This window comes from Gambusia affinis, linkage group LG23, assembly GCF_019740435.1.
Source record: "Gambusia affinis linkage group LG23, SWU_Gaff_1.0, whole genome shotgun sequence".
NCBI lineage: Eukaryota > Metazoa > Chordata > Actinopteri > Cyprinodontiformes > Poeciliidae > Gambusia > Gambusia affinis.
Window position 1 is genome coordinate 5,808,191 of NC_057890.1, and position 13,931 is coordinate 5,822,121.

Genomic DNA, 13,931 nt, shown 5'->3' on the forward strand with positions numbered 1-13,931 from the left:
TGAGAGATGAGCAAGTCTTGCACTAATGAAATGACATCTGCAATTTGGCCTGGATGTCGACTGGGTTCATGTTGGCCTCTCCTTCTCTGCCCACTGAAGGGAAATAGAGTTTTGTTCCTTAATATTTTTTTTCCCCCTCTCCTAGAAATCGGAGATGTAGAAGAAGTACGTACAAAGTACGACAGAACAGTTAATTTTCCACGAAGTTCATCTCCAACTCCATTCACACCTGCAATTTCTTTAGGGGTTTCATTCATTCATTCATTCATTCATTCATTCATTCATTTTTTTGTGATCTTTAAAGGAAACCAAACCAAAATGCAGGAGATGAAAACTCAAGACAATGTTAGAGTTTTAGTGCTATTTTAGCTAACATTATATTAGCGTTGATTGAGAGTTTATTCATATGTTTGCATTATAACTTTAAAAAAAACATACAGTGTGACCTTATGAAAGCAAATGCTGATTTATATACAGTACAGACCAAACTTTTGGACTCACCTTCTCATTGAATTCAATTAGAAACTGTGTCCAAACCTTTGGTCTGTACTGTATATATATAGAAAATGTTAAAATTATTAGAATTTTTTTTTTTTGTCCTAAAAGGGAATTATTTGGAAGAATATTTCCAAAATGGTAAAACATTGGTACCTTAAATGTTTAAGTTACTGAAATTAATATGTAATTTCAATACAGCCTCATTTGGAAAAGTTTAAAGAAAATTCTAGAAATATGGGCGCAGAAAAATAATGACATTATTTAATTTAATTCAATTTAACACAATTTACATGTAAATCTCAGTGCTGCAAAATGATAATAAAAGCATTAACCAAAGTAAAAATGATTAAAAACTAATTTAAAATATTAATCATAAGATTTAAAAGCGTAAAAAAGTAAAGAGGAAATTTGTAAAAAGAAATGACGAATAACCGAAACTATTTTCAAAAACATGCTTTAGTTTCAGTCAGAGTTCAAGGACAAGCTGAGTGGTTTTTGCAGAACTCGATGGGTCGGCTGATGGTACTAAGAACCTTGGACAAACAATGAGTGCAATGGTTTAAAAACAACAACAAAAATTCCAGATTTAAACCAGAAAATATGATTAATAATATATATTATTATATTATACTATATATATAATATAATATGATCAATAACCTATCTATTGAGATAAAATCTGTTTATCTCAACCTGACTGAAATGGAACTGGAAGACAGTTTAGTTTTTCAGCAGGAGTAAATAAATGAGCCAAAGCTGGCCGGGTTGATCACAGTTGAATCATTTTCCTTCCAAGTGATGGAAGAGTTACTGTCCGAACCCTGTGAGAGTTTGGACGGGGTGACGGCGATGCTCAGTTGCACAAGTTTGAGCGGCGTGTGTGCGACGGGGATGCAGCGAGCTTTGGCCGACTCACGCCTCCACACACCTCCTCGCTTTGCCTCTTTTGGTGAGATTAATGTTCGGTGGGTGAAATATAATGCAGTTTAATTAAGCCCAAGCTACCAAGATTCATGAACTCATTTCTTTGCCTGACAGTGCAAATGAAGGTTCAAAGGGTACAAGAGGGGGGGGGAGATCTTCGATTAGGTGTTGGAAGAAATAGAACTACAGGAGAGTTTGCACAGGAAAGTTTTGTTTTTTCTTCTTTTTACCCTTTTCTACTGCCTTAAAAGTAGATGAGGTTGTGAGTTAAGGATGGGAGATCTGTTTCGTGATTTGGGGTGAACTTTTAGGACTACTTTAGCAATTCTTTGAAGGATTTTGTGGCCTTTATTCACAGTGTTTAGACAGGAAACTGGAACGGAGAAGTGGGGAAGGAATCCGGAATCGACACCCAAACTGCTTTTAGGTAGAATAGTCGCTATGTTTATAGGCTACAAAAACAAACTAATCAGAAAAAGTGAGAGTTTTAGGGCACACAATGCCTTAAACTACAGCCATTTGATGTATTTTATCTGGACTTTATGTGACAGGCCAGAGCGACTTTAGAGTATCACTCTTTCTACAGAGTGTAAAGAGAGGATCACATTTTAGATCCGATTTTAATTCATTGTTTTCTCGCTTTCTTTTCTAAAACAGACGTTTCAAATGACAGAAAACAGAAAGCGACTTTTATTTCAATCTTTCCTGCTGCGAGTTGTATGGCGGAGAATCAGGGCCAGGCTACCATAACTTTTAATCACGGGAATAAAGTCATAACTTTAGCAAACATGAAGACGCACTTTTACCAGAAGAATTTCTTAAAATGAAAAAAAAAAAAAAAAGAGGCTTGGATAATTGATTTTTTTGTATTTTTTGTGTGCGAGGGGGAAAATACTACTTCATTCTCTTTATATTACGATTGCATTCTCATAATGTTATGACTTAATACTTGTAATTAAAAAAGAAAAAAAAAATTGCTTGAACCTTTTTTTTCTTGGCTATAGGGTTGATCGGATTTCAACGTCCAAATAAATAAATTATTAAAAAGCTTAAAGACGTGCTTGTCAAACAATTCGGTGGCCTTGGACGTGATGACATCACCCTATGGAAACCAAAGTAATGCATTGGCTAAATAACCCCCAAAACATCCTGATTCTGTTAATCAATAAAAACAGTTTATCGCTCATCCCTAAAACGTCCTCAGGCTCATTCAACCAAAGCCATCCTCAATTTATGTGTTAATAAAACATCCCCTTCATCATATGTCACCACATACATTGTTTTGGATGTAGAGCAAAAACCTTAAACTGAGCTCAGAAGAGATTAGATTTAAAAAAAATTATATCCACATAGCAATAACTTCAGGGAGAATTGCATACTTCTAGCAGTTTTCTTATAGTCAACGTTTTTCATCTCAAATAATCGACTTCTCTGCTTTTGTTTTTCAGATTTCAAAAGCAAAAAGAGAATAAAAGAGCTGTCTTAAAGCATTGAGGGTATATTTCCTGCATTTTTTTTTTTTTTCAATTTCTGAGACGACTTTTTTTTTTCTTCTTCTTCTCCTTCTTCTGTTTTGGTATTCTCATTTTAAATGACACTGCTGCAAAGGTAGCCTTGAGGTAATCGAAACCTTCCCACACTGTGGAGCACTGACTCCTCTGAACTAACACAGCCATGCTGCGCACTAGATCACTGTATTGGATTTCTGTATAATTAAAGCCAGCGGGGGCACAAGGTAAGGCAGAAATTTTAAGTGGAAGATGTGCAGGAACTATAGTGAATAAATAGCCGCTCTCATCAGCTGAACAAGCTCTAATGCGTTTCACTCAATTTAGCCAATGGACTTAGCCCGTTGCTATTTCCTATTATGTTATCTGTCACTGGCCCTACATTGCATTTGCCTCGAAGAACGGGCGAGGTAGAGTCGTTTGGCAGCGCTAATCAATACCGTTCAGTCCGCGCGAAGGCCTTATCAATTTCCAGGCAGTGCCTTGAATAAGAGCAGAGGAGGAATTTGGCTCATTCATTACGTACATTTCAGTTTTTTTTTTGTTTTTTTTTTTCTTTTTCTTCTTTTTTTTTATTACAACTCTGAAAGGTGTGTTCGGGGCACGAGCGATTAATTTGCAAGTAAATCAAGTTTCCCCTCTGCCTTTGCTCCCAGAATGCAGGTAAACCTGTTCAATTACAAGCGAAGGGATTTCATTAGGTTTTTTTTAATTTTTTATGTTTGTCTCAGTTTTGCTGTGGCGACTTGTCTTGTTCAATAATACAGGTTTGTATACTTGGCGGCGCTGGGGGCAGAGGAAGACCCGTTTGTGAATAATAAATGAGTCGGTGTTAACACAAGGTCATCTAGGAGCTTCCTGCTCTCGTGATAGACTGCCGGAGCGTTCAATATCCTGAACACTCCGACGGTGGTAGGAGAGGTCACTCTGGACTAAATAAAAACATTACTCAGATTGACCACATTTTTTATTTTTTTTTCTTCTGCTTCCGCGTTCCCGTAGATTTCCATAATGGGGATAATTCACAGCACTTTGCAGAAGTGTCAACACCTCCTAAACCTTTCACGTTGCAACCACAGACATCTTTGTGTTTTCATTGGGATTTTGCAACCTTCACAAACCAAAAAGCCCCTCAGGTTAAAAAAGAAAGAAAAAAAAATTGCATTTTTTTTTTAATATCTACTTTTAAATATATATATTTCTACATTGTTTTAGCCAAATTATTCAGACATTCATAATTTCTCCTAATTTCCTCTTTTTCCATCACTATCATCGCAAGTTTGTCATCCTCCGTAAAACGTTCAAAGCTCGGGATATTAGTTTATAACTTTCCCCAGCTTTTAACTTCCCCACATTGCAGTGGACGTTAGAGTCCTGTAGCATTTAAAATTTTGCACCGCAGTTGTTTTGTTGAGAATCCGTTTTGACATTAAATAAAAATGAATCCAGATGGAGGAAATAAGTCATTGAGATTTATTTTTCACTTATTGTGGGAACCTCATTTGTCAAGATTAGCCAAAAAATTTACCCAAAATCAGTCCCACAGACAAAAGCTTCAAAACACACAGGGAAAAGTACTGTTCCCTTCAATCATTGCTGATCCCCATACTCCCATATCCTATACTGTCACTGTAGGCGTGTGTGTGTGTGTGGGTGTGTGTGTGTGTGTGTGTATTAGAGAGAAATGGTACCGGCTGGCTGAAACCTTGCATTAAGCCATATTTTCTGGGTCCTCATGAGCCCAAAGGGGATTACTCTCCACCAATTTAAAAGTTCAATTTGCACCTCTCCATCAGATTCATTTTACATTATAGCCTGCAGGTTCCCCTGCCCCAGCCTGGGGAAAAAGTAGTTAATAGTCCACTTCTAACCCATCATATTTTTAGTGCCAAAAAGACAGATGGGAACAGAAGTTTGGAAATTGAGGATAGGGTGAGTTGCCAACTTGCTAGCAGAATAAGACAAATATGGTCCTACTTTGGACAAAGGGTGTTTTGTTTTTTTTGTGTGTGGTTTTTTTTTGCGGCGCTGTGTAAACATGTGTAATGAATGATTAAATTTCGTTCTGTTGCAAGCTAATCTTAATGTCTGTTGGTAAATACAAATATCTGCTAAATTCTGATATCCAATATTTGTAAAGCTTTGACTGAATTACTCAAATTAAGCAGAAATTGTTTATCTTATCCAGGTTTCTCTTTACAAACATCTTCAATGCACAAGCAGGCAGAAATGATGTAGATAAGAAACTGTGAAGTCGTGGCACAGTTGATGTAGAACAGAGTTTTAAACAATTTTTCAGGAATAGTCTAAATTAGTGTCTCTAGCATTGGGAACTATAAGTTACACTACGACGCATCATTGTGTGTTTTGTAGAAAATTGAGGTTGTTAACTTGACGTGGATTTGCAAAAGGCTGCTAGCATTTTTACCTTTAGCTTGTTTATTGACAGAAGTGGGAAAAAAAGTGACTTTTGGTGAATCCGCAAATCTGTTTTTTATTTGCCTAAATTAGGCACCTTAGAAGACCAGAAACGTTGAACGTTGAAGCTCCATATCTCTTTTTCAATCTCTCTCTATCCCACATGCATGTCACTCTCACAAACTACAAACATGGCGCTGTCTGTGCTTTTTGTGTCCTGTCAGTATTGAATCACCACAGATTGGCCTGGCATACCGACTGCATCGGGTTTTTTTTTTGAGATGTTGCATATTTTTTCTTAATTGTTTACAAAAAATGTCCAGTGCTTGTCTTAGTGTGTACGTGGGCTTAAAGTACCTAACCGATTAGTCTTCCCTCAATTAAAGCCGCTGCACTAAAGAGTGTTCAACGACATCATCGTTCATTTGCTTGTAGAACAAGTCAGTGATGTATTTGACATTTGGACGGGTTTTACCAACTGTTGATGCTCACATTTGATGCATGTTTTCAGTGCAGAAGACATTAAAGCTCTCATAGACGGGGTTGGGAAATTGTGATGATGAAAATGAAAGCAGGAAGCCAGAAAAATAACAGGATTGTATTGTTTTTAAGATCCCTGACTCTTTGAGTGCACATTTCCTCTTCTGTTTGCTTCTTTTATTTCTCTCACTTTCTCACCACTTAATCTGATGATTATGCAATCACCTTGAATGCAATTAACTTTTACTTCGTGTCAATTTTTGTCTTTTGTGCCTCTATTCATTAACTCTCCTACAGTAGATTCAAGGCCTAGAATATAAACTCGGCCAACAACATTTACTGTGTGATCAATTTCATTTCAAAGAGAATAATAATTTGAATAATAACAGACGTCATCGTGTTTTTGTTGTCTTGCAGAGGAGCTGCGGAAGCTCAGCTGGTCCGGAATCCCGCGACAAGTTCGACCGATAGCCTGGAAGCTTCTTTCTGTGAGTGTTGAGCCACACATTTCCACACAGCATGAAACATAAAATACTCGCAAAAAGCGATTGCACACAAGCGCGCTCTAAAACAAACCTCACGTAGCACCATAAATGTGGAATTCATGCAGGTTCATAAAAACTGAGCAGCACAGTCGCACATAATAACCCAAATAAACCGTTACACATAAGAACCGCACAGTGTTGATCTTCAACACACACACACACGCATACACACACAAACACACAAATACACAAATACAAAGTTGCTGTCGTTTCTTTTTTCTCCCCCCCTCCCTTCCCTTCCTGTTTTGATTTATGAAGACCAAGAGCCGTCTTTATATTTATTTATTTTTATTTCCCCCCCCCTTCCCCTTCCAAACTTCAATAGGGAAAATTAATTGTGAGGCACAAATAATTTATTCATGAGAGGCACGGTGTGTTTACTCATTAAGCCATTGTTGTGGTGTACAGCTCTTAGTCTGCTGAGGAAAGTCTAGCTTTTTGAACGCAATGACTCTCCCATTAATTACAGCACAATAGCTAATGTGCCGCAGAAAAGATGTCATTAAAGGTACGTGGATGTATGTGTGCCTGTTCGTGGCGCTTTTTCCTGTGGTTGGAGGTTACCGACCGGCTCTTAAGCTATCAACGGCGCCTTTGTGTGCTGCTCGTCTCAGATAGAGGCTTATAACACCACATTCAGTCACAAAGCATCAGATGATTGTCCGTGTATGTGTAGTGTATGTATTTATATGTGTGGTTCTGGCAGTAAAGCTAATGTACCGTACATAATACCTCATTAAAGGTTTGGTGGTGTTGGTATTTATTTGTGCATCTGTGTGTGGGTTTGTGTGTGTGTGTTTGGGGAATAGCTTATATGATTCAGTAATAAATTGACTGCACTCTTGTGTTTATTTTATGGTTTTGGCCACTCAAAGGGCTATTTAAAAACTAGCTCCATTATTAAAATTACAAGCATGCATCTATTTAAAATATGTCTGGATTTACCTTTGTATCTGTTAAACTCCAGACCCTTTGATTAGTTGATTCTCTATTCTGTAAAATTTAGGGTGTTTCCACACCTGATGACAAAAATGTAAAACAAAACAGCAGTTTTTTGTTTTACAAATTTTTCAAAAACATGGACTTTTTGTGATTTTGAATTTTGAAGAAGAAGGCCTTACTCTGCCAGTCAGAATCGGTGTAAGCTGATCCTGAGTTGTTTCAACTCGACCAACCACCGTTCTTTTCACAACGGACTTTTAAGCAAAGAAGACATTCAAAATGTTTGCTGTTTTAGTCCAATCAGGTTCTGTTCTTTTTATCCAAGTAGTTAAAATATGTTTTGGACATTACTCTGCAGGTCTCCTTTGAACACTCAGGAACTGGTGGGGTGTCATTTATTTGTGAAGGACAAAAACAGACTGTCCAGAATCAGCAGTATGTCCAATACGATCACTGGCTCAGAACAAAGGATGCTGGGAGATTTATACAAAAAGCAAACAAATCAAAAGATCCAACAAATTGTCACTTTAGTGACAAATCTGGGGAATTTAAGCTTCCAAGAGCATTTATGTAAAACAATTTATCGCAAGTACAATAATGATTCTCAGCTGTTGTTATTCGGATGTAATGTTGTTAGTTTGTGACTTTTTTGTGATCTTTTTCAAAGTCAAATGAGAACTCTAGACATCTGTGTATAATAAAGATTATTAACACTATTACTGTTGTATTCTGCCTCAGGCTGGGTTGTAGGTTTATTTGGCTCATTGTCATAAACAAAAAAATGTGTTTATGAAGGGAACACGGTCTCCATCTGAAATTCAAATCATCTTTTAATTTTTAATATCTCCGCGCCTCTTTTGGCCTAAACAGGGTCGAATCTGCTGCGTCTAAAGTCGGGAGGGGATGGTGTTGAAATCCCTTCTGAAGTCGTAACGCCTGATCTCATGATCTCATCCGCACTTAAAGAAAGTTCTCTCCCTCACTTGCTCACCTCGTTTCATTTTATTTTTTCTCCTCCAACAAAAACTGCTTGAGCGTTGAAAAAACGTCGTGTTTTTCACTCGACTGACAGATAATTCCTGCTATGTCGTGATTTGCTGTTTTCTTGTACCGTTTTAACCAAGTGTGGACTTAAAAAAAAAAAAATCCTGGAACAGTATTCTATAAAGGAGAACCTAAGAGAACCTTTTTTTTTTTCTTTTTCATCATCTTCTCCAGACTCCAGAAGTCTGCCTGAAGCCTCACGAACACACGTGCTTAAACTTCCTATTACTTCACAAATAATACTGTTTTATTTCATTTGTTTAAGGAGCACTCGGTGTCCAAGCCTGAAGGCGGAAGAAAAAAAAATTAAATGGGTTTGCGAATTAAAAAAAAAAAAGAAAGGGAGAAGAAAACCTTGCCCTGTAGCAAAATGTACATTTGTTAATGGAGTGTGGCTGTTAAATGTGAAATGGTGGGAGAGTGGGGGAGAAAAAAACAAAAACTAACTGGCTGTGGAAATATTGATAAGGCTAAAGGGCTTTATGAAACACACCAGAGAGCGGCAGCAGCTGATTCCGAGATTATGCTAAATAGTTACCGTGTGACAGCTCACATGCTGTAATTACGTTCCCTGGGAGAAAAGAGCAATGTATTTTTCATCTGACTTACTGATGGCCACCCTTTGACCTTTTGGAAGGAAAGTGATAGTTATTAGAGGAAGTTGTATCTTTAATAAATTTACTAATTTATTCTCTGTTCTAGCATGTTTTTTCCCCCCCACTTCTACCCAAAATATTTGTGTGGCTATAGATTTAATTAAAAAAGCAATAGTAAGTTGAAAAAAGTAAATGGTAAGTAAATATATAAAGGTAAATGTCTGTAGCATGTGGGGAAGCATTAAGATGTGGACTTACTCCATTTAGTATGCTAAAGGAGCTAAAGCACCAACGATGAGCTAAGATGCTTATTTTAGCTTACGGCTAATGTTCGCATGAGGGCTATCACTAGCAGGTTGACTGGCAGTGACTTAGTCCACTGCTGGTATGTATGTAAACATTTGTGTATAAGCTAACATTAGACAAAATGCTAAGGTGAGCGTAAATATTGTCAGTAGCATGTGGGTTATCACCAGCATGTTGACTTGCACACAGCAATGCATTGCCCTGCTCTCATATGTATTGCTGTGGCATGCCCCTAAAAAAAAAAGAAAAGAAAAAGACTAAAATATCTGAAAAGTGTGGCATGGATTTGTATTCCTCCATCTCGAGTCAAAACTGCTACCTTTCGCTTCAACTACAGCTGCTATTTGTGGGGGGGGGATGTCACTACCTCTCCATATTGATGGAGATTATCTGATTTGTATATGTCAAGAATTGGATTTAATCCTGAACTTTGACTGGACCAGTGTATGGTAAAAAATATGTTATTTAAGCCAGGGGGCTAACATGCAACCTGTAGCTCTTTGCCCCTCCTACTGTGGCTCTTACAAAACCAAAAAAACTAGAAAGCATAAAAAGGTTTTTGATTATGGACGCAATAAGAAAGGGTAATTTTAGATGTTTTCCTCTAAGTTTTTATGCAAAATCCTCTTGTAGATCATATTTAAGCTTCTAAAAGCAGCTAGCATGAAAATATACTTATCTTAATTCATTTTCCATATTTATAGATAAGACTGACCTCATTCTAGAAAATAGTTTTGCTTTTACTTTTTTTTTTAAATCTAAAAACTGAAAAAAATGTTTTTGTACTTCTGCTAGCTTTCATAATAAAATATTTCATGCACATGTTTAGAAATGTGTTTTTTGCGTCTCTTGGCAGAGTTTTATTTTGCTGCAGCGGCTCTTTGAACGGAACAGGTTCCTCGTCTCAAGCCTCTGAGAGCATGATGCTGCCACCGCCCACCATGTTTCACCATAGGCATGTTGTGTTCATTTGATGCATAATTATTTATTTTTTTTCTTTTTGGTGAATATTTAATTCTTAAACTCACCCAAAAATCAAACCAGTATGCCTGTGTTTGAACACAGAGAGGAAACTTCTCACTACTTGCTGACATTCCAACTTTCTACTAGAAAGGATTATATCATTAAAGAACATTTCTGATTAGGAAGGGGGAAAAAGTCGCTTTAAAAACTGGATCGAATATGAATGCTTCAAGATAACACCAGCCCGGCTTCAGAACTTGCGAGATGTTTCTTTAAAAATACAGATGGGCAGACACTCGAGGGATGAGAAGTTTAATTTTAATCCATCTTCTCTTGTGCTCACTCTGGGACAGATTCCAATCTGCTTCCAGGATAATGTTTTCCTGCAAAGTAGAAATCAATTTAGAGAGGAGACTAAGTAAAAAGAACTGTTTCATTTAAATCCTCTCCCCTCCCCAAACGTTTTCTCCCAGGGATATCTTCTATGCGCTTTCTATTTATTTGTTTGTTTGTTTTTGTCCTGTCAGTTTATAGAGGTGGATCTTCCTTTAGGCAATATTTCAGGGAAGAATGAAGAGATCAGGCGTGTAGACCAGCGGCTCAAAGGAGGAAATGCAAGAACTGCTATCAGGTCATACTTCAGTGATATTCAATAATCAACATCCAAATAAAAAAATGCGGTCCTTTTAATAAAAGGAAACAAAAGCCAGTCCTCAACCAGAAATAATTTTTAATTAATACGTTCTGAGGCCAGCATTGGGTTTAATAGGACAACAATGCTAATGACGATAAATGGTAATCATCATTTATACTAATAATTAAAATAAGACTATGCATGTTGATGACGATGATGACAGAAAAATAATGAGTGAGGCTAGAAAAATGAGAATCCATCCATCTATTGTCTAATCCTGCTGGTCCTTTCAGGGACCCAGAGGGTCTGGTTCTTATCTTTAGTAATTAAAACATAATAAAAACAGAAGGTAATTATAAAGATAGAACAATAATAGTAGTTGTAATCATTTTAAAATTACTATTGCAGTGACAGTAGTACTGTTGATTAAAAAAATCATTTAAATTGTAAAATAGTAAAGAATGATACAAAATAGCAATAAATAGTAAAAATGAGGTAAAAAGAAAGTGTAGAAGTAATAATAAGAATTAGAAAGAAATCAAATAGTAAAAATCACAATGAGAAAGGATAATCTCAAATTAATAAAAATCCTAATTAGTAAAAATAAATAATAAACCAGAATAAAGTTGAAAATAATTAATAAGAAGATAAATGATAAAAAACGTAATGTGAGAGAATCATTTTAATGATTGTAACAATGACCCATGGAATTAGTGACAATATTCCTTACAATTTAAAAAATGATAATAAAATAAGTAGTACTAATAGTTACAGTCAGTGATTATGATATTTGTAATACTGTGAATGACAAAGACGGTGTTGATAAGAGTAATGGTAATAATAAAAACAATGATGATGAGCACGATAATCTTAATAAAGACCGATGATAACGACAGTAATATTGATGGTTATGGTAAAAATGAATGATAGCACTTTGAAAATGAGCATCATTAATAAAGATCATGAACAGTGAATGTGGCCACGATCCTTGTTTGTAACCAAACAAATCCATAAAGGTCTTTTTAAATCTCTGTGCTCTCATTGAGCAGTAATGGAGCTCCAGTGCTACTGACCTCCTTTAAGCTGTCCATTAACCTTCAACCGACACACACACCCACACACCCACACACCCACACACACACACTCTGCCTCATTTGGCAGCCGGCCCCCCTTTACACTGGAGCCCAGTGCTTTGTAGCTGGCCTGTAGTGTCCTGTGTGTGTGTGTGTTTGTGTGTTTGTTTGTGTGTGTACGCAGGCCTCGCGCCTGTTTGCATATGGAGCCGTTTCAACATGGGACGGTTGGACATTTTGGCAAAGAGACCGTCGGGTAGAAAAGTCGGTGGTGGTGATGGGTGGGGAGGGGAGGGCAGCTAACATAGCCAATGTTCAGCCTGATTTGTGCGGCACAAACATGGCCGTCTGGATGCATGGCAGCGCTGCGATGGGCTGTAAATGAGTTCAGAGCTGACCTCCTTCAAATTAAACTCTTTTTAAAATTTTTTTCTTCCTGTGCAGAAACAAGCAGGCAAACATCTGAATGACATGTTTACATGTGGATTTATTTTGTCCTGACAAGCACACCAGTGAGAGAAAGAGAGAGAGAGAGGGGGGGGAAAAAGCAACAATGTGTTTATTTTCCCCCTCCTACAGCTAAGTTTGCTTTTAACCGTTCCCAGGGTGTTGGCCGGAGCGTATATCAGCCTGTCGACGCGTCTGCAAGCAAAACGCTCGGGTGAGACAAACAATCCTCTGTGCTCCTCGAACATCTCAAGGGCCTGAGTCTGGGGAAACAACAAATAAAACAGCAGAGAAGAAACTTTACTACCGTCATACACTCCTCTCTAGACGCTTGCCAGAGGTTGATGGTGTGTTTGTTTCTCATGGCCAATGAAATGGAAGCTTGCTTCCAGACAAACAGTTAATTACATCAAGATGGCAAAAAAAAAAAAAAGCAACAACTCCTTATTTCAATGTATTTTATCCTAAGAAAAGACCGTGATTGAAATAAATCGAAACAAAAAGATCTAATTAGTGCTGGAAAAGCACGCAACACTACATTGACCAGTGTATATATTCATCATTTATCCCAGCTACATCTGTGTGAAATATCATGGAAGACCATTGTACTATGAATTGACTCAAAAGGATCGACAACCCTGGAGATTTAAGTGCAAAGAACAACAAAACTGTAATGTTAAAAATGTGAAGGAGAGTATTTATTTATTGAATTGGAAGATATCTTCAGAACTTGACCTAAACTGAAAAACTTGTTAGTTTTTAGAATCAAGTTCTAAATAAAAGTTGACGAAATTCTTCAAATTTTCCAGGCCTGTCCTCTGTGAGCTCCCCAGCCAGAGCTTTTGCCGTCACTGACACATTTTCCAAGGCCTAAATGTATGTTTTAGCACACTTTTGAAAACTCTTGATGCCGTGATTCTTTTATAACCCCACGGTTTTAAGTCGCGTCTGGACTTGGTTGGACTCGACTTTCTCCTCGTTGCGTAAGCCGCAGTGCGCTGAGACGAGCGCTCGCTCGCAAATTCTGTCAGATATTCCCGTTCCCCACATAAACACACACAGTCAGGTAGGCCTAAGGAGCAGCAGACGTTCTGCAACACAGCTGAAGGTTTTCCTTCTGATCCCGGGTGTTGCCGTTTGCTTTGCAGAACTTTTCTAGCAAACTTAAACTGCAACTTACAAAACAACACTACTTAATGAAAGATGGCAGAAACCACTGAAAATTCAAAAAGAAAATCAGTCGACAAGAACATTTGCGGCACTGAGGTAAGCGTATTGAAGTGTTACTCTGGCATTTTTTTAACACAATCCAAATAGTTAACCTAATAAAACAATATAAATCTATTAGTGACACAGATTTATAGTGAGCTGAAAAACTACTGATATCCAAGGAATATTTTCTCATTTTTTCTTATAACTGAAAAATGGAAAAAATGTCTTGTTCTTCTGGCATATTTCACTTGCAATTTGTACTTTTTCATCATTATTAGGAATGATGTATTTAAAACAAACTGTTTCATCCTGAAAAGTTACTTGTAAGTTAGCTTTACTTC

The 13,931-nt window shown here is 37.2% G+C and overlaps 1 protein-coding gene across 4 annotated transcripts in view; it reads left to right on the plus strand.

Moving 5' to 3' along the window:
- Positions 1–13,931, plus strand: part of tbc1d22a (TBC1 domain family, member 22a) — a 153,935-nt gene that overhangs the window by 47,393 nt on the left and 92,611 nt on the right. For all 4 annotated transcript variants that reach the window (XM_044108834.1, XM_044108833.1, XM_044108832.1 and 1 more), the window contains exon 6: positions 6,246–6,316. In XM_044108834.1, the coding sequence (XP_043964769.1) occupies positions 6,246–6,316 (71 nt within the window). The remainder of the gene's footprint in view (positions 1–6,245; positions 6,317–13,931) is intronic.